Source organism: Hippopotamus amphibius, chromosome X (assembly GCF_030028045.1).
Source record: "Hippopotamus amphibius kiboko isolate mHipAmp2 chromosome X, mHipAmp2.hap2, whole genome shotgun sequence".
Lineage (NCBI taxonomy): Eukaryota > Metazoa > Chordata > Mammalia > Artiodactyla > Hippopotamidae > Hippopotamus > Hippopotamus amphibius.
The window spans coordinates 81,816,207-81,842,672 of record NC_080203.1 but is presented as its reverse complement, the minus strand read 5'-3'; the positions used below and the strand labels follow the sequence as shown (position 1 = coordinate 81,842,672).

General features: G+C 37.8%; 1 protein-coding gene across 1 annotated transcript in view; it reads left to right on the top strand.

Moving 5' to 3' along the window:
• The window catches only part of HEPH (hephaestin), a 119,883-nt gene that overhangs the window by 5,589 nt on the left and 87,828 nt on the right, over positions 1–26,466 (top strand). Inside the window, exons 2-9 of the mRNA XM_057719108.1 lie at positions 982–1,184; positions 2,802–3,046; positions 4,083–4,295; positions 5,000–5,182; positions 6,277–6,531; positions 9,838–10,006; positions 11,165–11,301; positions 18,418–18,549. Coding sequence (XP_057575091.1) covers positions 982–1,184; positions 2,802–3,046; positions 4,083–4,295; positions 5,000–5,182; positions 6,277–6,531; positions 9,838–10,006; positions 11,165–11,301; positions 18,418–18,549 — 1,537 coding nt within the window. The remainder of the gene's footprint in view (positions 1–981; positions 1,185–2,801; positions 3,047–4,082; positions 4,296–4,999; positions 5,183–6,276; positions 6,532–9,837; positions 10,007–11,164; positions 11,302–18,417; positions 18,550–26,466) is intronic.

Genomic DNA, 26,466 nt, shown 5'->3' with positions numbered 1-26,466 from the left:
GGTATGACTGAGTGCTTCATATTAGTCCCGAGAAGTCTGTCTAGCTGATGTATTGGAATGAAAGGCTAGAGGCTTAGTTCTAATTCCAACTCAAGATTGGACACATGAAATGGATTTGTGCATGGCAGAGAACATTTCTTCTGACAAATGTGTTAAGTTCACAGCTAAGTGAGCATACCCGTGTAACTGGTAAGTAAATCAAGAAACAGAACATTTTCTAGAAACCTTCCTCCTCTTCCTTACCAGTCACTGATCCCTACCTCAAGAGCAAACATTATCCTGACTTCTAACAGCATAGATTAGTTTTGCCTTATTTTGTAATTTACATAAATGAAATCATACAATTTGTAGTCTTTTGTGTCTGGTTTCTTTCTGCAACATTATATTTGTGAGAGGCATTCATATTTTCATGTACAGCATTAGTTTGCTCATTACCATTGCTATACAGAATTGCATTATATGGATAAAATACAATTTACTCATCCATTATAGTGTTCATGGAAGTGTTGGCTTTTTCCAGTTTGGGTCTATGAACATTCTAGTAAATGTCTTTTGGTAAATTCTCATTTGTTTTTAAATACAGTTCATAGAGGATGGAAAGTGGCAATGATGAAAACAGAGACACAGAGAGAATTAGTGACTTGATTCGGGTACTGAGTCAGTGGCTCAATCAGGCTACTGATGCCTGTTTCCTAATTTTTGGGCCAGGGTATATTCTTCTTTCTACACTGCTGAAGAAAATGGATCCAGATTTCTCTTCTAAAGAAAGTGATACACAATTGTCAGTACAAGTGATTTTTAACTTTGCCCTCCAAAATCCAATGTGTAGAGATCATTGAACACTTGTTGAAAAGAATCAGCTAAGGCAGAGATTCTAGGCTAATTGGTTTCTGTTTTCTCAGTCACTCAGTCTGGTTCTTGCCTCTTTACTTTTCCAGACACATGCAAAGCCCCTTTGTTCTCTTTCTTCTATACCAGCAGCTATTCATTTGCCTGCTTCCCAGAGTAATGTGTGCCATGCAGCCAGGCCATCTCCTCTGGGCTCTGCTGTTCGTGCAACCCCTGTGGCCCCGAGTGACTGATGGGGCCACTAGAGTCTACTACCTGGGCATCCAGGACGTGCAGTGGAACTATGCTCCTACGGGAAGGAATATCATCACGAACCAGCCTCTGGACAGTGACACGTAGGTTTAATCTCTTGTGGAATTAGAGATGGAGTTAGGGAGGGGCACCCTTGAGGTCAATAGGTAGCTCTTGAGGATGTTTTCCCAGGGTGTGGCTGCAGCCAGCTCCTGATCTCTCTGGGCCATAAGCTCAGTGGTACAGTTCCTGAAAAGATGACTAGTTGACTCAGGAGCCAGCATCCCATGTGGAGTCTGCTTTTCCACACTGAGGTGCCTCAGCATTTTTAGGGTCCTAAAGGTCATTCCATATTGCCTGGATTCTAAGGTGATATCCACAATGCTGTTTAATAATAGGTGTTTAGCTTTTAAACAAGCAAGAAACATGAAATATATACAGTGTTTTTAAGATGTGTGTAGTGTATGTATGCTGCTATAGTTCAATGGAACTATATTGATTTAAGATATGTGAAAATGTGAAAAAATAAGATCAGCCTTAGAATCAAGGAAGAATAGCAATAGCTATAACTTATGTAACACTTTGTGACAGGCACCACACTAGAAATTTATATACTTTGTGCCACCTATTTCTTACAGAAACTCTAGGAGGTGAGTATGGATATTCTCATCTTATAGATAAGAAAACAGAGGCTCGGGGAGATCAAGTGACATGCCCAAGTCCAACAGCTAATAAATAGAAGAGATATTATTTGAACCTGGGTAACGTGGATATGAAGCTGGTACTCTTCTCACCATTCTGCCTCTCACAGATTCCACAGGATTAACCTTTCTTGATCTTAGAGCTTTGCAGGTGTTCCACAAGTATCTGTTGAAAAAACCAAATTTATATATTAAAAAATATTTTGTGATCACAAATTGTTTTGTCTCTCCAAAGCCTCAGAGTTTTCCAAAGTTGACTGTAACATCTCAGAGCTCTCTAGGAAGAATTAGAGTAAGAAGAGCAGCTGTCTTTTTTGACAAACCATCTTTCTACTTATTTAATTTTGGAGTTACAGAGTCTGTATTAAAAGTATCTTTGAGAGATAACTTTGTCATTCCCCCATCTCCAATACTTTGAAGTAATAGTTAACATTTATTAACTTTTTTACTATTTTTCAGGCACTTCTCTAAACTCTTTATGTATTTTAGTTATTTTAGTCACCAATAACAACTAGTACCATGATTATCTCCATTTTATAGATGGGGAAATTATGCACAGAGAAGTTAAATAACCTGCTAAAAGTCCTGCAGATTTGGAAATGGCAATATTGGCATTTAATTGAAACTTTCTGGCTCCAGAGTTTGTGATCTTAACCACTATGTGATACGACTTCCCACATATAGCAGGACAACACTAAAGTCAGGCCACCTGGATAGGGAGTTGATCACTTAAAAAGAGTCAGTCCATAGTTGGTTGCCTCCCCATTACTCTATATTATTAGGGTGTACTGAGTGAAATTGCCTATTTTTATAGCTTAGAGTACTCAAATATTAACAAATTCATATACTTTAACCTAATATTTCTCATTGTCTAACAATTAGATTCTAACCTAAAGCTTTCATATTTCGATCAGTATAATCCCATTTCCTCTTGTTTTGCCCTAAACAAAGATGGTCACATTTTGGTCAGCCTCCTCTGGAAAAAAGGGAAAATTGTGACTCTCTTTCCTTCCTTCCCAGAGTAGCTTCCAGCTTCCTGAAGTCTGACAAGAACCGAATAGGGAGCAGCTACAAGAAGACCATCTACAAGGAATACAGGGATGGTTCATACATGGATGAAGTGGTTCAGCCAGCCTGGTTGGGCTTCCTGGGGCCAGTATTGCAGGCCGAAGTGGGAGATGTCATTCTCATTCACCTGAAGAATTTTGCCACTCGTCCCTACACCATCCACCCCCATGGTGTTTTCTATGAGAAGGACTCAGAAGGTAAATCAGCCCATCCTTTTTTTCCTACCTGCAACAAATATCCCTTTTTCTTTACTGCCATCTGAGAAAGAGGAGCTAGGAATGAAGGTAGTCTTCCTTTTTTTTTTTTTTTTTAGGGATTTTAATCATGGTTAGTCTTCCTTTTTGATCTGAGGTGGCAAGGAGTCTCCTCAGAGAAAATATGGCTGGCTACTGTTATCATTTCTGCTATTCACATACTGTGTGACTTTGGACAAGTCACTGTCCCTCTCTGAACCTCAAATTCTTCATTAAGAATGTAGATTCAACTTACCTTTTATCACAAAGAGTTACTTGAATAGCATTTCCATAAAATATTTGACTGTTTTGGAAAGAGAGAAGTGTTCTGTGAATGTAAGGGAGCATTATTCTGGTGCCGCAGTCTTCCAAAAGGCTCATTTTTTTTTTTTCTTAAGAGGGAGATCAGTTTACTCATTTGTGTCTCCTACTATCCCAGACCCAATGACCTATAATACTGACACAACAGTGAGTGAGGGGAATAGAGAGCGAAGTCAGAAGGTCCTAACTTGACCGTTAACTCCCTGTATGACCTTGGGCAAGCTATTTTTCCTGTTTTCTCTTTCTTAAAATGGGAAGTAGAACAATTGATCACTAAGTTGCCTTTAGATGGAAATTCTGTGATTGTCTGCTTTCTGTTTTACAAAGTGAGTGTTCGAAGGAAGGGAATTTTTTTCTTCTCTCTTGCCTCCATGTCATTGGCTTTGCACTAGAGCATTACTAGGTTAGGCTGTACAGCACTTTCTATGGCCATAGCTTCTTCCCCAAGGGCTGCTACCTTTCTACCCACTGTTGATTTGTGGTCTAGGGTTCTTGGCTAGATATTATCTTAATCTGTGCTTTCCTCAGGTTGTGAGGAACACTGTGTTAAACTTTGGAACTCGACTTTCCACAAGACCAGAACTAGGTGTCCCATACGTCAGCCCTCTCCTGGCTTCTACATCTGCCAGGCTCCCTCTCACTCACCCTAGGACTAAGCAGGTGCAATTTTATTTTCTAGGATCCTTATATCCAGATGGTTCTTCTGGTTGGCTGAAAGCTGATGACTCTGTTCCCCCGGGAGGCAGCCACATTTACAATTGGACCATTCCAGAAGGTCATGCACCCACTGATGCTGACCCAGCATGCCTCACCTGGATCTACCATTCTCATGTAGATGCTCCACGAGACATTGCTACTGGCCTCATTGGACCCCTTATAACCTGTAAAAGAGGTATAAGCCTCAAATGTGGGCTGTGAGTACAGTTTGGGCTATCTAAGGGAAGCAGTGATTTAGTTGAGTCACCTACATATTGAGCAGCATCCTGGGGAGTGTTAATTTAGCACCCTAGTTTATTAGCAGGAATAAAACCTTCCAAACTCCCTTTTCACTGTTTTTTCTATTTCATTACTTTTCTTTTTCTAAAAACAAACAAAATATTTTGAAAACACTGATACTTTTTTTTAAATTTCATTTAAAAAACAAATTAGTCATGACGGAAGTCAAGTTACATAAGAGTAAGGTGTGTATTAATAGTTTGTCGGATAGGATTGAAAGTGTAGCCATCAGAATTTGGGGAGGATTGCGGGGGTTTTTCAAAATAAGGTATGCTTAAGGTATAGTCAGGCCTGAAGACCTGTGTGTTGCTAGAGTGTGATCAGATTAAGGCCCTGGGTTGAAAACACAGTCAGGGATGATGGGAGGAATTATTCTAGATCCTATGTACCTTACCTTCAAGTCCTAGGGTCAACTGAATTGGTGGTTTTATCTGGGGAATTTGGAAATAGAAATTAGCAGCAAAAGGCTCTATCTACTTTTCTGTTGCTGATAGACAACTAAGGCCCCTCTCTTTCTATTCTTTACTTATAAGTACCTCTTACAGCTTACTGTTGCTAAAGAAAGAAGGTTCTTAAAGGCTCTTTTCTTACTTTCCCTAGGAACCCTGGATGGGAACTTCCCTCCTCAGCGGCAGGATGTGGACAATGATTTCTTCCTGCTCTTCAGTGTGATAGATGAGAATCTTAGCTGGCACATCAATGAGAACATTGCCACTTACTGCTCAGACCCTACCTCAGTGGACAAAGAAGATGAGGACTTTCAGGAGAGCAACAGGATGCATGGTGAGCTGGGATTAGGTGTCCACACTATGACAGTGAACACCGATGGAAGGTGTCCACTGGGCCTAGCATTTGGTGGATATTTTCACATACCTGGTTCTATTTAATCCCCCTAAGGACCATGACTAGTAGGTGGCCTTTCCCTGTTTCACTCATGAGGAAACCGAGGCTCTAGGGTTTCACAGAAAATAAATGGCACAGATAAATTCCAACTCTGATATGTCTGACTGCACAGGCTGTGCTCTTGCCAGTAGGTACCCTGCTTCCTAAAGTGGAATAGTCCAGGCTGTTGACTCCAGTCATATATTATATGCTCAAGTCACTTTGGTGAGGGTTGCCCACTGATATAATTAGTTAACATTTCTTTGTTCTAAAAAGGATGCAAACTGGAAAAATTATACATTTTGTAGAGAAAGGAAATGACTTCCCAAAAGGGAGTCGACCATCTTAATTAAATTTAAAACAAACTAAAGTCCCAAATGACCTGAGACATAGACAGAGAACTGATTTTAGAAATGAAAATAAGTTGATTTTGCTTTTAATTATGGGAGTGATTTACTTGGTGACAGAGGTGGGCTCAAAACCAGAGAGTCGCAAGGGTATGTGAAAACTCAGATGGAAGATGCAAAGGGTGGCTTGGAGAGCTCAAATTTCTCTTGAGTTTTATACAAATTGCTTATATTAATTATAATATTTAGTCAGCTAACTTGATAACTGCCCTGTGGAAATTTCAGAAGGAAATTGGCCTAGAAGGAATGAAAGTTTGTAAAATAAACCCCATTTCTTAGAAAGCTTCCTCAGATTGCTTTGTTGGAATCCTGGCTCTACTCCTTCATATCTCTGTGGTCTTAGGAAAGAAGTAACTTAACCTATCTAAGCCTTGATTTTCACCTTTTTTCCATAATAACAGTGAATTCTGCCTATTTCCTATGGCTGTTTGTGAGATTTATATGAGATAATGCGCATGGTCAGCACAGTGTGCTCTTTGAATCCTCATCTAAATGTTACCTATTATTATTGTTAGATGGTAAGGCTTCTCTCATCGGGCTGTCCTTTCCTAATTCTGACATTTTCTTTGTGTTTTTTTTTTCTTGCAGCAATCAATGGCTTTGTCTTTGGAAACTTACCAGATCTGAGCATGTGTGCACAGAAGCGTGTGGCCTGGCACTTGTTTGGTATGGGCAATGAGGTAGATGTCCACACAGCTTTCTTCCATGGACAGATGCTGACAGTCAGAGGCCACCGAACTGATGTGGCTCATATTTTTCCAGCCACCTTTGTCACTGCTGAGATGGTGCCTCAGGAACCTGGCACCTGGTTAATTAGCTGTCAAGTGAATAGTCACTTGCAAGGTGAGATCCAACATCTCTAATCCTACAGACATAGGTGGTAGTGATGGTTATCAGGAGCCTGGGTTTCTGGCCTGGAGTGATAAGATTGGCCTTTCAGGTGAGATAGCTGTATATAAATGATGAAACATTAGACTAGAATTCTGGTATTCCAGGTTTTTTCCTGGCTCAGCCATTAAATTGCAGGTTGACCTGGGGCATGGCTCTCTGGGTTTCATCTTCCCCATTTCTAACATAAGATGGTATAGGAATGGATGAGTGAACTTTTAAGCTGCCCCCTTTTTGCTCAGAATTCTAAGGAATTAAGACCTGATAATATTTGCTACTAATTAAACAGGGAGGGAAGGAGTAATTAGTTGAAGAAGAGTAAGGCTTCTTCAGGAGTTCATGGAGTATTGTGGGCAAGTAGTGACACTGTAGTTGGAATCCAACAGCAATAAGTTTAGAAGGAGAATGGTTGAAGTAATGGCACTGTGTACTGAAGAGCATCAGAGGAGTGGAGAAACATATGAGGCAATGGAAAGAGAATTAGTTAGGAGGTAAGGTTTACGTTGTTGTCTCAGCTCTGTGGAAAACCGTTAAAAAATCACTATATGACTTTCGAAAAGTCCTTTCCCACTTCTATGCTTCGTTTGCCATATATATATATATATATATATATATATATATATATATATATATATATATAATGAGGGATTTGGTTTAAATAGTTTCTAAGATCTTCAGCTCTCACTTTCTAGAATTATTTGAAATGTGTAAATCAGATGAATGTCAGGAAAGTGATATGTGAGTATGTGAAAGTGGATTTGAGTAGGTGAGGCATTATAGACTGGTGGGATATTGAGTCTAGAATGGTAGGTTTGACCCAAGAGGAGCCAGGTATTCATGTTCCATTGAATGTGGATGGAGGTTAGGGATGCAGTGCAATAGTGAATCAAGCATAAGCCTTAGAGCCAGACAAGCCTGGATTCAAAACCTGGTTCCACCAATGAGTTACATTTGGTAAGACATATCACTTTTTTGAGTCTATGTTTCCTCATCTGAGGACTGCAATCATTCCTGCCTTATAATGTTGTAACGAGGTTTCAGAGAGATAATGGGACTTTGAATCTTAGAGACAAGGGAATGATGAGACCAAGACAGTGGATACAAGAGAAGAAAACAAGTACTCACTCTACAGCAGGTTCTTATTGGTTATCTATTTTATACATATTAGTGTATATATGTCAATCCCAATCTTCCAATTCATCCCACCCCGCCTTCCCTCTTTGGTGTCCATATGTTGTTCTCCACATCTGTGCCTCTATTTCTGCATTACAAACCAGTTCATCTGTACCATTTTTCTAGATTCCACATATATGCGTTAATATACGATGCTTGTTTTTCTCTCTCTGACTTACTTCACTCTGTATGACAGTCTCTTGGTCCATCCATGTCCTTACAAATGACCCCATTTTGTTCCTTTTTATGGCTGAGTATTATTCCATTGTATATATGCACCACATCTTCTTTATCCATTCGTAGGTTGATGGAAATTTAGATTGTTTCCATGACCTGGCTATTGTAAATAGTGCTGCAATGAATATTGGGGTGCATGTGTCTTTTTGAATTACGGTTTTCTCTCGGTATATGCCCAGTAGTGGGATTGCTGGGTCATATGGTAATTCTATTTTTGGAGTTTTAAGGAACCTCCATACTGTTTTCCATGGTGGCTATATCAATTTACATTCCTACCAACAGTGCAAGAGGGCTCCCTTTTCTCCATATCCTCTCCAGCATTTATTTTTTATAGATTTTCTGATGATGTCCATTCTGATCAGTGTGAGGTGATACCTCTTTATAGTTTTGATTTGCATTTCTCTAATAATTGGTGATGAGCATCTTTTCATGTGTTTGTTGGCTATCTGTATGTCTTCTTTGGAGACATGTCTATTTAGAACTTCTACCCATTTTTTAATTGGGTTGTTTGTTTTTTTGAAGGAGGTATTTTTAAAAGCCACTATAAATAGCCCTGCTATATTCATTAACTTAGTTCTCAGTGCATGTTTCTTTTGTTATGGGTCGCAGCAAACTTCTATGTTATGATAAAACTCATCCAGAATATAGTTGGGCTCTATGTCCCAAGAATGCAAAAAAAGTAATTTGGAAATTGAGAAATAGGAGAAAAAGAAGCAACAGTGGTTTTCCTTTCCCAGGAGCTTAAGATAATGAAAAACTTGTGGGTTATTTGTTGTCCTCAACAAACACGAACTAGAAGCATTTCTCCATTCTGAAGCATTCAAATAACTTAAGATTTTATTAAATCAATTCTGAAGGGAAAAAGAAAAGAAAAGAAAACAAGTTCTCAAATTTGCAGTTAAAGCATAGGCACTTAAATCTTAAATCTACCTCTGACTAGCTGTGTAATCTTGGGCAAGTTACTTAATCTCTCTGATCCTAGATTTTCATCATCTGCAAAAGGGGACATTAAATTTCTGTTTTACAGGCTAGTTATGAGGATTGAAGGAGATAACATATGTAAATCATCTGACATAGGGCCTGGCATATAGTATACATTCAACAAAAATGAATATCCTTACCTCCTCCTTCTTCATACCTCAGATTTCTAATTTAAAATTTCAAATCTCCTTGGGATGTTGTGAGACTCAAATGAGGTAATGTACCTGAATGACCTGTATAATTAGCCAAGCAAATATAACACAGTATCATCCATTACCACTATGGCTCAGTGTAACATTTTCCACATTTGGAAACACTACGTAGAATCTACCCTTTCCTGACAGTCCCAAGTGTGAAGCTTCATCTTCACGTATAGAAGATGTTCCATTACTTTGGGAGCATCCCACTTTACAAATAACTTATTCCTCTTTTTAAAATTTGATCCTCCCATGGGCCTAGTGTGGTAGATTTCCCTATCCTCTCCATTTATGAATCAGGGGTTAAGCTCAGATCTAGGAAGTGATTTGCCTAAGGTCTTATAGGTAATGATAAGGCTTAGACTTGAACTAAGGTATTTTGACTTCAAGCTCTGTGTTGCTACAATGTAAGCATTTTGCAGAGGCAAGAATCAGGATCTGGTAAATGAGTCCTAGTGGTGGTGAGAAGGTGGAGATACTTGAATTCTCACATGGGCTCCCTCTCTCCTAGCCAGGCACTTTAGGAGTGAGAGAAAGTAGCCCATTTGGAGGCCAGAGTAAAGAGCCTAGTGGAGGACAGAAGGGGGAAACATTAGGAGAAGGAGAAAGATGAGTCACCTGGGTAGAAGATGTATTGGGTGGAATGGAGCCAGCTGTGATGTTCTTCCTTCAGGTGGCATGCAAGCACTCTACAAGGTCAAGTCTTGCTCCATGGCACCTCCCATGAACCTACTCACAGGCAAAGTCCGGCAGTACTTCATCGAGGCCCATGAGATTCAATGGGACTACGGCCCAATGGGGCATGATGGGAGTACAGGGAAGAATCTGAGGGAGCCAGGCAGGTAAGAGGTAGTGTATTCCCTCTCCCTACTCCTGGGCCCAACCACAAATACCTATTACTCTCTCTCAGAAATCTCTCACTTCACTTGGGGGTCACAATCCTTGTCTGTCTGGAGTTACATGGCACAACTGTTAGCCAAATTCTGGTTGCCCCCAGGAGTGCTTGCTCTTGGGGAGCTATAAAGTTTTTGTATGGTTATGTCATATTCCCAGCAAAGGATCCAAGCAGAAAAGAAGGCCCAGGTGGGCCGGATCATTTAAAGTAGCATTTCTCCAACTCTAATTTACCAATTATTTACCTCTTTGCTCCTTCCTTTCTTTACCATAGTGTGAAGGAGACATTTAAGCTGATGTGTAAAGTGTACTCTGACAAGTGTAGGAAGAGAGGAAGCAAGCTGCCTTATGGCCATTCCATGCCCATCCTTGGGACTTTCTCCAAATTCTCATGCCTCATCCATGACTCAGATGTGGGCAAGGTAGGGTAGAAGGTTAGTGCCCTAATCAATTGCTAGGCCTTAAGTTATACTAACTCACTGAGCTATCAGTGATTCCAGGTCTTTCCAAATGAGGCACTTGATATATAACTGAAAGAGTTTATGGAGAAATATTCTAGGACATCCAATCTTCCAGTAGAAAATAATGGAATGGATCTGCAGAAAACAGGAAAGTAGGCACTTGGGTGTCAGTATGGCTTCTAAGAATCTGCAACTGGTCTTGCTAAGTTAGTGGGCTTTCATTTTTGAATGAAAGATATTATTGATTAAGGGAAGAATGGATCTTGAGTACCTGAGGATAATTAAGGACAGATGTAAGACTACTTAACTCTGGAGAACAGAACTGATCCCAGTGTCTAGAACTTATAAGCAAGAAGATTTCGGCCTACTATAAAGAACTCCAATCATTAAAACTATGCAACAGGAAAAATAATTGCTTTCTCTGAAAATGAGTTCCCTGATTTTGGAAAGGCTCAAGCAGAAGCTGTGTATCACTAATTTGTGTTCTCACCAGAGGAGATACCTTCACTGGGTGGAAGTTAACCTGGATGATCTCTGAGTTCCTTCCCAATCACAAAGATGCATAACTTGATGAGAACAAGGGTGAGATGGGAGTCTGTTTGACATATGGCTAAATCATTTGAAATTTGCCCCCTTATACACCAGTGGCTCAGATAAATTCTTCCAGAAGAGTTCCAGCCGAATCGGGGGTACTTACTGGAAAGTACGATATGAAGCCTTCCAAGATGAGACATTCCAGGAAAAGGTGCAGCTGGAGGAAGATAAGCATCTTGGAATCCTGGGTGAGGAATCCTTAACTTATGAATTCAATTGACTACAGCCAGAGAATTGGGGAGGACTTGGGAACTGGATCCTGGTGGCAGCTCAGAAATACCCCCTAGACTAACATTTCCCAAAGTGAGTCCTAAGAGATGAGTGTTTTGTGAAAAAGGGTTATGGGACTGAATGTGTCTGCAAAAACACTAAGTTAAGCATAGTCAAATAATGTTCTTTGATACAGGGCTTCCCAGAGCCTTGGATTTACTTTCGTTGGTCAAGAATCTCCAAGATGGGAGTAGAGTATATAGCATTTCTTATATTTACTTTACTACTGAAATCCTTTTTTTATTGAACATCTTCTGATAGCAATGTTGTACAGATGACACTTTTAAACGTTATTCTCTAGGTGTATTTCTGAAAGGCTATATAAGGCAGTAAGACTGTTCAGGTTCATGCCAGGAGCAGATTGGCATGACATGTAGACATGCTTGCTATGGTGAGGGATGCGGAAAAAAGTGTAGGGCCTGACCTTAGAGAAAGTATCTAGAAGTTCTAAAGCACAGTATAACACTGAAATACTGTAGGTATTAAGCTGCATGAGCTGTTTGTATATTTTGGAGGTTATTCCTTTGTCCGTTGTTTCATAGGCAACTATTTTTTCCCATTCTGAGGGTTGCCTTCTAGTCTTGTTTATGGTTTCTTTTGCTGTGCAAAAGCTTTTAAGTTTCATTAGGTCCCATTTGTTTATTCTTGATTTTATTTCCATGATTCTAGGAGGTGGGTCAAAAAGGATCTTGCTTTGATGTATGTCATAGAGTGTTCTGCCTATGTTTTCCAAAATATACAAACAGCTCATGCAGCTTAATACCAAAAAAGCAAATAACCCAATCCACAAATGGGCAGAAGACCTAAATAGACATTTCTCCAAAGAAGACATACAGATGGCCAACAAACACATGAAAAGATGCTCAACATCACTCATCATCAGAGAAATGCAAGTCAAAGCCACAATGAGGTATCACCTCACACCGATCAGAATGGCCATCATCACAAAATCTGGAAACGACAAATGTTGGAGAGGGTGTGGAGAAAAGGGAACTCTCCTGCACTGTTGGTGGGATTGTAAGTTGGTACAGCCACTATGGAAAACAATTTGGAGGTTCCTTAAAAAACTACAAATAGAATTACCATGTGATCCAGTAATTCCACTACTGGCCATATACCCAAAGAAAACCATAATCCCAAAAGAAACATGTACCATAATGTTTATTGCAGCACTATTTACAATAGCCAGGACATGGGAGCAACCTAAATGCCCATCAACAAATGAATGGATAAAGAAGATGTGGTATATATACACAATGGAATATTACTCAGCTATAAAAAGGGATGAGATGGAGCTATATGTAATGAGGTGGATAGACCTAGAGTCTGTCATACAGAGTGAAGTTAGAAAGAGAAAGACAAATATTGTATGCTAACTCATATATACGGAATCTAAAAATGGTACTGATGAACTCAGTGACAAGAACAAGGAAGCAGATACAGAGAATGGACTGGAGAACTCGAGGTCTGGGAGGGGGCGGGGGGTGAAGGGGAAGCTGAGATGAAGCGAGAGAGTCACATAGACATATATATACTACCAGCTGTAAAATAGTCAGTGGGAAGTTGTTGTATAACAAAGGGAGTCCAACTCGAGGATGGAAGATGCCTTAGAGGACTGGGGCGGGGAGGGTGGGGGGGACTCGGGGTCGGGGAGTCAAGGAAGGGAGGGAATATGGGGATATGTGTATAAAAACAATTGATTGAACTTGGTGTACCCCCCAAAAAATAATAAATAAATAAATTAATTAATTTAAAAAAAAAAAGGGATGAGATGGAGCTATATGTAATGAGGTGAATAGACCTAGAGTCTGTCACACAGAGTGAAGTAAGTCAGAAAGAGAAAGACAAATATTGTATGCTAACTCACATATATGGAATCTAAAAATGGTACTGATGAATCAGTGACAAGAATAAGCATGCAGATGCAGAGAATGGACTGGAGAACTCGAGGTTTGGGAGGGGGTGGGGGTGAAGGGGAAGCTGAGACGAAGTGAGAGAGCAGCACAGACATATATATACTACCAACTGTAAAATAGATAGCCGGTGTGAAGTTGTTGTATAACAAAGGGTGTTCAACTCGAGGATGGAAAATGCCTTAGAGGACTGGGAGGGGAAGGAGGGGGGGACTCGAGGGAAGGTGGGGGGGGAGTCGAGGGAGGGAGGGAATACGGGGATATGTGTATAAAAACAGATGATTGAACTTGGTGTATCCCCCCAAAAAATAATAAATACATTAAAAAAAAAAGAAAAGAAATACTGTAGGAAAGTTGGGTGTGGCTTAGTTGCTTGGTAGAGCCAGGAAATAAGATAGATCAGATGGGAGAAAACTTTGAAAATGAAGTAATGTAATGGACCATATTCTGGGGATAGGTGTGTGCCAGTTGATTTTTGGAGATCTGAACATGGACAATTGGTGTTTCATTATCTGGATAGAGAGATATAAGAAGCTGAAACTCAACTGGGTTTGGGAAAGAGGATGGGTGGCAAGTAGTAAGGAGCTATCATTAGCTGGTATTCTGTATGTGTCCCCAGTCTTTTTTTTTTTTTATCTTCAATATTTTATTGTGTTAAAATATGCATAACCTAAAATTTACCATCTTAAACCATTTTAAAGTACACAGTTCAATGGTATTAAATACATTCATAGTATTGCACAGCCATCACTACTATCCATCTTGTAAAACTGAAACACTATACACATTAAAAAATAACTACCCATTCTCCCCTCCCCCTAGCCCTTGGCAACCACCATTTTACTTTCTGTCTCTATGATTTTGACTACCTTAAGTACCTCATATAAATGGAATTATACAATATTTGTCTTTTTGGGACTATTTCGCTTAGCATAATGTCCTCAGGGTCATCATGTTGTAGTATATTGCAGGTTTTCCATTGTAGTTTTGCTTATCCTTTCATTTATCAATGGACACTTGGTTTGCTTCTGCATTTTAGCTGTTTGGAATAATGTTGCTATGAATATGTGTGCACAAATGTCTCTTTGAGACATGCTTTCAATTACCTTTGGTATATACACAGAAGTGGAATTGCTGGATATTATGGTAATTCTATTTTTAAATTTTTGAGGAACCACCATGCTATTTTCCATGGTGACTGCACCATTTTACAATCCCAACAGTACACAAGGCTTCCAATTTCTATGCATCCTTGGCAACACTTATTTTCTGATTTTTTTCATAGTATGGATGTGAGGAAATAGCTCATTGTAGTTTTGATTTGCATTTCCTTAATGATTAGTGACATTGAGCATCTTTCCATGTGCCCATTGGCCATTTGTATACCTTCTTTGGAAAAAATGTCTACTGAAGTCTTTTGTGCATCTTTAGTTGCATTATAATTTTGTTGTTGAGCTTTAGGAATTCCCTATATACTCTGGATATTGCAGATATGTGATTTGCACATATGTTTCTCCCATTCTGTGGGCTGCCTTTTCACTGTGTTGGTAGTGTCTTTTGATGTACATTTTAAAAAAAATGTGCAATATGACATGTTTGTTTTTTAAAATTACCTGTGTCTTTGGTGTCATAGCCAAGAAATCATTGCCAAATCCAGTGTCCTGAAGATTTTGCCTTATGTTTACTGACAAGAGTTGTATTGTTTAGGTGCATTTAGATCTTTGATCTATTTTTAGTTAATTTTTGCATATGGTGTTAGGAAAGGGTCCAACTTCATTCTTTTGCATATGGAAATCCAGTTTTCCCAGCACCATTTGTTTAAAAGACCATCCTCATATCTGTGAGGGTTTATTTCTGGGCTCTCTATTTTATTCCATTGGTCTATATGTCTGTCTTCTTTATGCCACTACCACATTGTTTTGATTACCGTAGCTTTGTAGTAAGTTTTAAAATCAGGAAGTGTGATGTGTTCCAGTTTGTTCTTTTTTCCCCAAGATTGTTTTGCTATTTAGAGTCCCTTGAGATCACATATGAATTTTAGAAAGGGTTCTTCCATTTCTTCAAAATTATCATTGGGATTTTGATAGAAATTTCATTGAATCTATAGTTTGTGTAGCATTGACACTGTAACAATATTGTCTTCTGATCTATGAACATGCAATGTATTTCCATTTTTCTGTCTATTTTACTTCAGCAATATTTTGTAGTTTTCATTCTACAAATCTTTTACATCCTCGGTTAAGTAATTTCTAAGTATTTTATTCTTTTTTCATGGTATTATAAATGGAATTGTTTTGTAATTTCTTTTTTCAGATTTATCAATGTTAGTGCTACTGTGTGTTGATTTTGTATCCTACTACCTTGCTGCATTCATTTATTCTAACTTTTTTTTGTGGATGCTTTAGGATTTTCTAAATAAGTATGATAAAGATCATATCATATGGAAATACAGATAATTTTACTTCTTCATTTCCAATTTGGATGGTTTTTATTTTTCTCGACTAATTTCTCTGGCTAGAAATCCCAGTAATATGTTGAATAGAAGTGGTAAAAGCAGGCATCCTTGCTTGTTCCTGATCTCAGAGGAAAAGTTTTCAGTCTTTCAACATTGAATATGATGTTTGCTGTGGGTTTTTCATATATGGCTTTTATTATGTTGAAGTAATCTCCTATTCCTAGTTTTGGAATTTTTTTTTTACTATTAAAGGGTGTTGAATTTTGTCCAGTGTCTTTTTTTTTCTGCTTCAATCAAGATGATTATTCTTCCTTCATTTGGTTAATATAGTGTATTATGTTGATTAATTTTTGCATGTTGAATCATTTCTGCATTCTAGGAATAAAACCAACTTAGTCACAGTGTGTAATCTTTTTAATATGCTGCTGAATTTGGTGTGCTAGTATTTCATTGAGGATTTTTGCATCAGTGTTCATAAGTGATGTTGGTGTGCAGTTTTCTTTTCTTGTAATATCTTTGTCTGGCTTTGATATCAGTGTAATGCTGACCTCATAGAATGATTTAGGAAGTATTTCCTCCTCTCCATATTTTTGGGAATATTTGACAATTGGTATTAGTTCTTTAAATGTTTAGTAGAATTCACTAGTAAAGCCATCAGGTCTAGGGATTTTCTTAGTTGCCAGATTTTTGATTATTGATTCAGTCTCTTTATATGTCTTTCAGACTTTCAATTTCTTTATGATTAAGTCTTGCTAGGTTTTCTGTTTTAGAAATTTGTTTATTTTATCTAGGTTTTCCAATTTGTTGGTGTACAATTGTTCATAGTACTCTCATATTTTTTTCAGTTCTATAGAATCAGTAGTAATATTCCAATTTTCATTTTGATTTTATTGATTTGCGTCTTCTTTGGTTTTTTCTTAATCCATATAGCTAAAGATTTTTCAATTTTGCTGACCTTTTTGAAGAAGCAATCTTTGGTTTCATTGATTTTTAAAGTTTTTTTTTCTATTTTCTATTTTATTTATCTCTGCTCTTATCTTTATTATTTGCTTCCTTCTGCTAGCTTTGGGTTTAGTTAGTTTTTTTTTTTTTTCCTAGGTCCTTAAGTTGTAAAGTTGGGTTGTTGGTTTGAGTACTTTCTTGTTTTTAAAATGTGTTTATAGGTATAAATTCCCCCCTTAGTGGGCTTTCCTGGTGGCACAGTGGTTAAGAATCCACCTGCCAATGCAGGGTACATGGGTTCAAGCCCTGGTCCAGGAAGATCCCACATACCAAGGAGCTACTAAGCCCATGCAACACAACTACTAAGCTGGTGCTCTAGAGCCCATGAGCCACAACTACTGAAGCCCATGTGCCTAAAGCCCATGCTCCACAACAAGAGAAGCCACCACAAGAAGAAGCTCACACACCACAATGAAGAGTAGCCCTCACTCTCCACAACTAGAGAAAGCCTGTGCACAACAATGAAGACCCAATGCAGCCAATGAATAAATAAATAAATTTATATTAAAAAATTTCCCTTAGCACTGCTTTCACTACATCTCATGTTTTGGTATGTGGTGTTGTCATTTTCATTTGCCTCTATATATTTTTTAATTTCCCTTGTGATCCTTTTTCTGATATATTGGTTGTTTAAAAGTGTGTTGCTTATTTTCCACAATTTTGTGAATTTTTCAGTTTTCCTTCTGTTATTGATTTCTAACTTCATCCCATTTTGGATGGAGACTATACTTTGTATGATATATTTTTAAGTCTATTGAGACAATCTGTGGCCTAATGTATGGCCTGTCTTTGAATGTGCCCTCTGTGCACTTGAGAAGAATGTATATTCTGTTCTTGTTGGGTAGCGTGTTCTGTATTTGTTATATCTAGTTGGTCTGTTGTGTGGTTTGTCTTCATTTCCTTGCTTATCTTTTGTATAATTATTTTGTCCATTATTGTAAGTGGGGTATTGGTTCCTAGTCTTTGAACAGAGGTTCAGAAATAGGAGTAGAAATTGAGTAAAAACCAAGCCAGAAACTCTGAACTAGGGTTAAAGGCAGCATAAGTATTTAGGGTATTGCCTTGCTATTGCTGATGACCTCAAAGGATACACAAGCTAGGTTAGATTTGGTATGTAGTGGAGCAAAGAAAGGTCTAGAAAAGTCACAGCTAGATTACCTAGTCCAGGACCTAAATAGAGTTTATAATAATTTCATCTGCTTAGATTCAGTTTAGGATTGAGGCAAGCTCAGATATTTAGATGAGTTCTACCAGGAAATGCATCTGTGGGAATGGGGGCAATAAAGGTAGGGGAAATGGGATTGGACCTGGCAGTGGAGTGGGGGAAAACCCTGGCTTTAGGATCTGGTTCTGTTCCTAATCAGTCGTTTGAATTTTGGCAGATCAATTCCAACTCTCTGAGCTGCAGTTTCCTCATCTGAAATATGAAGATATAATCTGCCTTGTGTACCTTAGAATGATGATTAAGGATCAAAATGAGGTGGTGGATTTTAAAGTGCTTTTTATAACTGCAAATTGCAATATACTTAAAGAGAACTATTATTATTGCAGAGAGAAAAGTTCTCTATCTTGTTACTTCTCTTTTCGTTTCTTCCCTCTTCTATTTCCATCCTCCCTGATCATCCCTATTTTCATCACCATTGTCTCTCCTTCCTATTTTCCAGGGCCAGTGATCCGGGCTGAGGTGGGTGACACCATCGTGGTGATCTTCTACAACCGTGCCTCCCAGCCATTCAGCATACAGCCTCATGGGGTCTTTTATGAGAAAGACTCTGAGGGAACTGTGTACAATGATGGTGAGCAGGCAGGGTTTCAAGTAATGTGGGCTGCAGATAATAGCAGGTACCTCTAGAAGACAAATAAATAGGGGAGGAGAGGAGAGAAAAGAAGGCAGAATTAACTGCCATGGATGGATATTGTTGAATTATATTTTATGATATTATAGTAGACAGAGCTGTGATTAATATAAGACAACTACTTTTAAATATATTTAAATATATTCTGATTATAAAAATAACATGTATTATGGAATTTTGATAAGCATGGAAAATTATTAAAAGAATAACAACATTCATAGGTAAATTGCCATTGTATTTTTATAAACCTTTTAATATTTTTTGTGTTTATACAAATGTGTATATTTATAGATTTGTGATGACATGTTTTGTATAGTTTGGTGCCTTACTATTTTCACTTACCAGTATATTGTGTCCATTTTCAATGTCATTATACTGTTACAAACATTTCAATGTCTATATAATACTCTATCACATGGATTTTGCCTTATCCTCTTTCATTTGGACATGTAGGTCACTTTCATTATTTTTTTAAGTGCTTTACTGGAATATAATTGCTTTGCACTCTGTACCAGCTTTTGAGGTAGGCGAAAGTGAATCAGCTGTATTTATACATATATCCCCATATCCCCTCCCTCCCATGACTCCCTCGCACCCTCCCTGTCCTGGACCTCTAAGGCATCACTCATCATCAACTTGATCTCCCTTTGTTATACAGAAACTTCCCACTAGCTATCTATTTTACAGTTGGCAGTGTATATATGTCTATGCGACTCTCTCAGTTCATCCCAGCTTCCCATTTGCCACCTGCCCCTCAACCCCATGTCCTCCAGTCCATTCTCTGCATTTGCATCCTTATTCTTGCCCTGTCACTGGGTTCATCAGTACCATTTTTTAAAATTTTTGACTCCATATATATGAGTTAGCATACAATATTTATTTTTCACTTTCTGGCTTGCTTCACACTGTATGACAAACTCTGTCTATCCACCTCATTATATATAGTGCCGTTTCATTCCTTTTTTGGCTGAGTAATATTCCATTGTATATATGTGCCACGTCTTCTTTATCCATTCATCTGTTGATGGGCATGTAGGTTGCTTCCATGTCCTGGCTATTATAAATAGTGCTGCAATGAACATTATGGTACATGTTTCTTTTTGGATTATAGTTTTCTCTGGGTATATGCCCAGTAGCGGGAATACTGGATCATATGGTAGTTCTAATTTTAGTTTTTTAAGGAACCTCCAAATTGTTTCCCATAGTGGCTGTACCAACTTACAATCCCACCAACAGTGCAGCAGAGTTCCCATTTCTCCACACCTCTCCAACATTGTTTCTAGATATTTTGATGATGGCCATTCAGATCTGTGTGAGGTGATACCTCATGGTGGCTTTGACTTGCATTTCTCTGATGATTAGTGATGTTGAGCATCTTTTTATGTGTTTATTGGCCATCTGTATGTCTTCCTTGGAGAAATGTTTATTTAAGTCTTCTGCCCATTTGTGGATTGGGTTGTTTGCTTTTTTGGTATTAAGCTGCATGAGATGCTTGTATATTTTGGAGATTAATCCCGTGTCTGTTGCTTTGTTGGCAAGTATTTTCTCCCATTCTGAGGGTTGTCTTCTTGTCTAGTTTATGGTTTCCTTCACTGCACAAAAGCTTTTAAGTTTCATGAGGTCGCATTTGTTTATTCTTGATTTTATTTCCATTATTCTAGGAGGTGGGTCAAAAAGGAACTTGCTCTGGTTTATGTCATAGAGTGCTCTGCCTATGTTTTCTCTAGTAGTTTTATAGTGTCTGGCCTTCCATTTAGCTCTTTAATCCATTTGGAGTTTATTTTTTGTGTATGGTGTTAGGAAGTGTTCTAATTTCATTCTTTTATATGTTGCTGTCCAATTTTCCCAGCATCCCTTATTGAAGAGGCTGTCGTTTCTCCATTGTATATTCTTTCCTCCTTTATCAAAGATAAGGTGCCCATATGTGCATGGGTTTACCTCTGGGTTTTCTATTTTGTTCCAATGATCTTCCTTTCCATTTTTCTGTGAATACCATACTGTCTTGATCACTATGTCCTTGTAGTATAGTTTGAAGTCAGGGAGCTTAATTCCACCAACTCCGTCTTTCCTTCTCAAGATTGCTTTGGCTATTGGAGGTTTTTTGCATTTCCATACAAATCATAAGATTTCTTGTTCTAGTTTGGTGAAAAATGCCATTGTTAATTTGATAGGGATTGCATTGAATCTGTAAATTGTTTTGGGTAGTACAGGTATGTTCACAATGTTGATTCTTCCAATCCAAGAACATGGTATGTCTCTCCATCTGTTTGTATCATCTTTGATTTCTTTCATCAGTGTCTTATAGTTTACTGCATACAGGTCTTCTGCCTCCTTAGGCAGAATTATTCCTCGGTGTTTTATTCTTTTTGTTGCAATGGTAAATGGCAGAGTTTCCTTAATTTCTCTTTCTGCATTTTTGTTGTTAGTGTGTCAGAATGCAAGAGATTTCTGCACATTAATTTTGTATCCTTCTACTTTACAGAATTCATCAATTAGTGGTAGCAGTTTTCTGGTAGAATCTTTAGGGTTTTCTATGTATAATGCCATGTCATCAACAAAGAGTGACAATTTTAGTTCTTTTCCAACTTGGATTCCTTTCATTTCATTTTCTCCTCTGATTGCTGTGGCTAAAACTTCCAAAACTATGTTGAATAATAATGGTGATAGTGGTCACCCTTGTCTTGGTCCTGTTCTTAGAGGGAATTCCTTCAGTTTTTCACCATTTAGAATGATGTTGGCTGTTGGTTTGTCATATATGGCTTTTATTATGTTGAGGTAATTTCCTTCTATGCCCATTTTCTGGAGAGTTTTCATCATGAATGGATGTTGAATTTTGTCAAAAGCTTTTTCTGCAGCTATTGAGATGATCATATGGTTTATATCCTTCAATTTGGTGATATGATGTATCACACTGATTGATTTGTGTATATTGAAGAATCCTTCCATTCCAGAGCTGAACCCCACTTGAGCATGGTGTATGATCTTTTTAATGTGCTATTGGATTCTGTTAGCTAGTATTTTGTTGAGGATTTTTGCATCTATATTCATCAGTGATATTGGCCTATAATATTCTTTTTTTGTGACATCTTTGCCTGGTTTTGGTATCAGGGTGATGGTGGCCTCGTAGAATGAGTCTGGGAAAGTTCCTCCTTCTGCTATATTTTGGAAGAGTTAGAGAAGGATAGGTGTTAGCTCTTCTCTAACTGTTTGATAGAATGTGCCTGTGAATCCATCTGGCCCTGGGCTTTTGTTTGTTGGGAGACTTTTAATCACAGTCTCAAATTCCATACTTGTGATTGGTCTGTTCATAGTTTCTATTTCTTCCTGGTTCAGTCTTGGAAGATTGTACTTTTCTAAGAATTTATGCATTTCTTCCAGGTTATCCAATTTTTTGGCATATTGTTGCTTTTAGTAGTCTCTCATGATCTTTTGTGTTTCTGCACTATCTGTTGTTACTTCTCCATTTTCATTTCTACTTCTGTAGATGTGCGTCTTCTCCCTTTTTATCCTGATGAGTCTGGCTAATGGGTTATCAATTTTGTTTATCTTCTCAAAGAACCAGCTTTTAGTGTCATTGATCTTTGCTACTGTTTCCTTCATTCCTTTTTCATTTATTTCTGATCTGATCTTTATGATTTCTTTCCTTCTGCTCACTTTGGGGTTTCTTTGTTCTTCTTTCTCTAATTGTTTTAGGTGTAAGATTAAGTTCTTTATTTGATATTTTTCTTGCTTCTTGAGGTAGGACTGTATTGCTATAAACTTCCCTCTTAGAACTGCTTTTGCTGCCTCCCATAGGTTTTGAATCATCATGTTTTCATTGCCTTGTGTTTCTAGATATTTTTTGATTTCCTCTTTGATTTCTTTAGTGATTTCTTGGTTGTTTAATAGTGTATTGCTCAGCCTCCTTGTGTTTGTATTTTTTACAGTTTTTTTCCTGTAATTGATATCTCGTCTCATGGTGCTGTGGTCAGAGAAGATGCTTGATTTGATTTCAATTTTCTTGAATTTACCAAGGCTTGTTTTGTGACCCAAGATGTGATCTATCCTGGAAAATGTTCCATGTGCACTTGAGAAGAAAGTGTATTCTGTAGTTTTTGGATGGAATGTCCTATCAATATCAATTAAGTCGAGATGGTCTAATGTGTCATTTAAAGCTTGTGTGTCTTTATTTATTTATGTTTGGATGATCTGTCCATTGATGTAAGTGGGGTGTTCGAGTCTCCTACTATTATTGTGTTACTGTTGATTTCCCCTTTTATGGCTGTTAGCATTTCCCTTATGTTTTTTGATGCTCCTATGTTGGGTGCATAGATATTTACAATTGTTGTATGTTCCTCTTGGATAGATCCCTTGATCATTATGTAGTGTCATTCCTTGTCTCTTGTAATAGTTTCTACCTTAAAGTTTAATTTGTCTGATAGGAGCATTGGTACTCCAGCTTTCTTTTGACTTCCATTTGCATGGACTATCTTTTGCCATCACTTTACTTTCACTCTGTATGTATCCCTTGGTCTGAAGTGGGTTTCTTGTAGGCAGAATATATAAGGGTCTTGTTTTTGTATCCATTCAGCTAGTCTGTTTCTTTCGGTTGGAGAATTTGATCCATTTATATTTAAGGTGATTATTGACATGTGTGTTCCTGTTACCATTTTCTTAATTGTTTTGGGTTTGTTTTTGTAGGTCTTTTCCTTCTCTTGTGTTTCCTACTTAGAAAAATTCCTTAAGCAATCATTGTAAGTCTGGTTTGATTTTGCTGAATTCTCTTAACTTGTGCTTGTCTGCAAAGGTTTTGATTTCTCCATCAAATCTGAATGAGATGTTTGCTGGGTAGAGTATTCTTGGCTGTAGGTTTTCTCTTTCAGGACTTTCAATATATCCTGCCATTCCCTTCTTGCCTGCAGAGTTTCTTCAGAAAGATCAGTTATTATCCTTATGGGTTTTCCCTTATGTGTTATTTGTTGCTTTTCTCTTGCTGCTTTTAATATCTCTCTTTGCATTTAATTTTCTTTAGTTTCATTAATATGTGCCTCAGTGTATTTCTCCTTGGGTTTATTCTGTATGGGACTCTCTCTGCTTCTTGGACATGATTAATTATTTCCTTTCGCATCTTGGGGAAGTTTTCCACTATATCATCTTCAAATATTTTCCCAGACCCTTTCCTTTTTCTTTTTCCTCTGGGATGCATATGATTCGAATGTTTGTGCAGTTAATATTGTCACCAAGGTCTCTGAGACTGTCTTCCACTCTTTTTATTGTTTTTTTTTTCTTTTTCCTGCTCTGTGGCAGTTATTCCCCCATTCTATCTTCCAACTCACTTGTTTGTTCTTCTGCTTCAGTCATTCTGCTGATTACACTATCTAGAGTATTTTTAATTTTGGTTATTTTGTTGTCCATTACTGTTTGTTTGCTCTTTACTTCTTCTGAGTCCTTATTAACTGTTTCTTGTATTTTCTCTATTTTGTTGTCAAGATTTTGTATCATCTTTAGTATCATTACTCTGAATTCTTTTTCTGGCAATTTCCTATTTCCTCTTCATTTATTTAGTCTGCTCATTTTTTTTCCTGCTCATTTGCCTGCATGGTGTTTCTTTGTTTTCTCATTTTGTCTCATTTATAGGAGTTGCTGTCTCCTCTCCCTATGCTGCCTAGTAGTAATTCCTCTTGTTTCTACCCTTTGCCCCCTGTGGTGGGGTTTGTCCAGTGTCTTGAGTATGCTTCCTGGTGGGAGGATCTGGTGTCTGCTTTTGGGTGTGTGGCTCTGTTTCTTTTCTCTCTAATGATCAGGGCTGTGTCAGGCAGTGTGTTTTAGGGTATCTGTGAGGTTAATATGGATTTAGGTAGTCTGTGTGCTGATGGGTGGGTTTGTGTTCCTGTCTTGTTTGTAGTTTGGTGTGAGGTGTCCAGCATTGGCCATTGCAGATGGTCAGATGAAGCTGGGTCTTAGACTCTGATACAAGGCTCTGTGAGATTTCTCTGCAGTTAATCTTCCCTGTATCTGAGGACTCCCTCATAGTCTAGTCTCCTGGATTTAGTGTTCACTCCCCAGAGCCTCCTACTTGACTTCTGGTGGAGTAGTCCAGACTTCAGAGGTTGCTTGTCCCAGCAATAAAGGGGTTTAAAGAAGACTGTCCAAGCCCCAGACTAATGGCAGAGTGTTGAATCGAACAATTACCAGTTATGTTGGGATCTTGGCATTCCTTTCTGGTGTCCGAGGTCGTCTGCTGGTGTTCAGCTGGTTCTCTGTAGGAATTATTGCATCTTTTGATGTATTCCTGATGCATCTGTGGAGAGGGATGCATTCCACATCCTTCCACTTCACCACCATCTTTCTTCTCCTCATTATTATTTCAATATTGTAAATTATGTTGCAATTAATGAGTGCATACATTTGGTTTGGATTACTATCTCAGGAAAGAATCCTAGAAGTGGGATTATTGGGTAGTTAATTTCTTGTTTTTCCTGAGAATAATATAAACACATGCTAACCTCAAGCCAAAAATACCAAAAAATGCTGAAGGCATAAAGGGCAAAGTTACAAACAAAGCTGGAATAAAAAAAAAAAATTTCTTCAATGCAACTGGTCTAGTCTCTTCAAGAAATCAATGCCATAGGGAAAAGAATTAAAGAAACAACACCTAGGCCAACATGAAAACCTTGTCTAATTTTGGTCGTAAAAAAGAGACAGTTTGGAGATAGTTGGAATTTTTGATATACACTGGATATTAGATGTTATCAGGATATTTTATTAGGTGTGGTAATGTTATCATGGTATTATAGGAGATGCTTATTGATGTATTTAGAAGTAAAATGCCATTATGCTTACATTTTACTTCCAAATGATTTAGGAAAAGTAAGCATAAACAGATTTAGATAAATTAAAGATGGCTAAGCCCGTGATAAAATTGATAACCAAGAAGGACCTACTGTAAAAAAAAAAATACATTTAAAAAAATCAAATGCACACACGTGCACAAAAAATGGCCAAATGTTAACAATCAACTCCAAGTGGTCTGGTGATTATTTTACTATTCTTTAAGGTTTTCTGTATGTCTGAAAATCTAAAGAGTTAGGAACAGAGTATGAATAGGAAAAAAATAAGTTAAAACCATTTTAAATTATACCACCATGTGATAAATTATTCTACAAATATCATTATATATGCTTCTTTGCACACTTTTATGATTATTTCATCAGAATATATGTTTAAGATGTGGAATTGTGTCAGAGGGCATGCACATGAAAATTTTTGGTGCCTATGTCCAAATTGCTCTCTGCAAAAATTTGCAGTTTCACCAATTTTCAGTTCAATCAACAGTTACCAAGAGGGAGGACACACTTTCTTACAACCTCACCAGCACAGGGCAGCCATTTTAATCTTTGTCAAAATGTCAGTCTTGAAGGCAAACAACAACAATACTCACTGTTACTTCTATTTGCATTAGGTTGGACATTATTTTCAGTATTTATTTTGTATCTTACTTTTTTGTAGGCATAAACTTTTTAAGGTATCAAACATTCTGTCAACATTTTTTCCAAAATGGCTAATTTCATTTTCACTTACCCTTTTCATAGGTGAGTGAGAGGAGTAGGTGCCATTTGAACAACTTATCACCAGCACTGATTACTATAATTTGTAAAAATTTGTTAATTTGACAGGCAAAAAAGTTATGTTTTCATTTGTACTAATTTGATTACTAATAGGTTTGAACATATAAAATAAAACTTCTGTGCACTGCCTGACCATGACTTGTGTCCGTTTAAGAAATTAAAGCCTTAGTATCATATATATGTATCATATATAGTATTTTATATATATACACACACACACACATACATACATAACATATACACATCCACG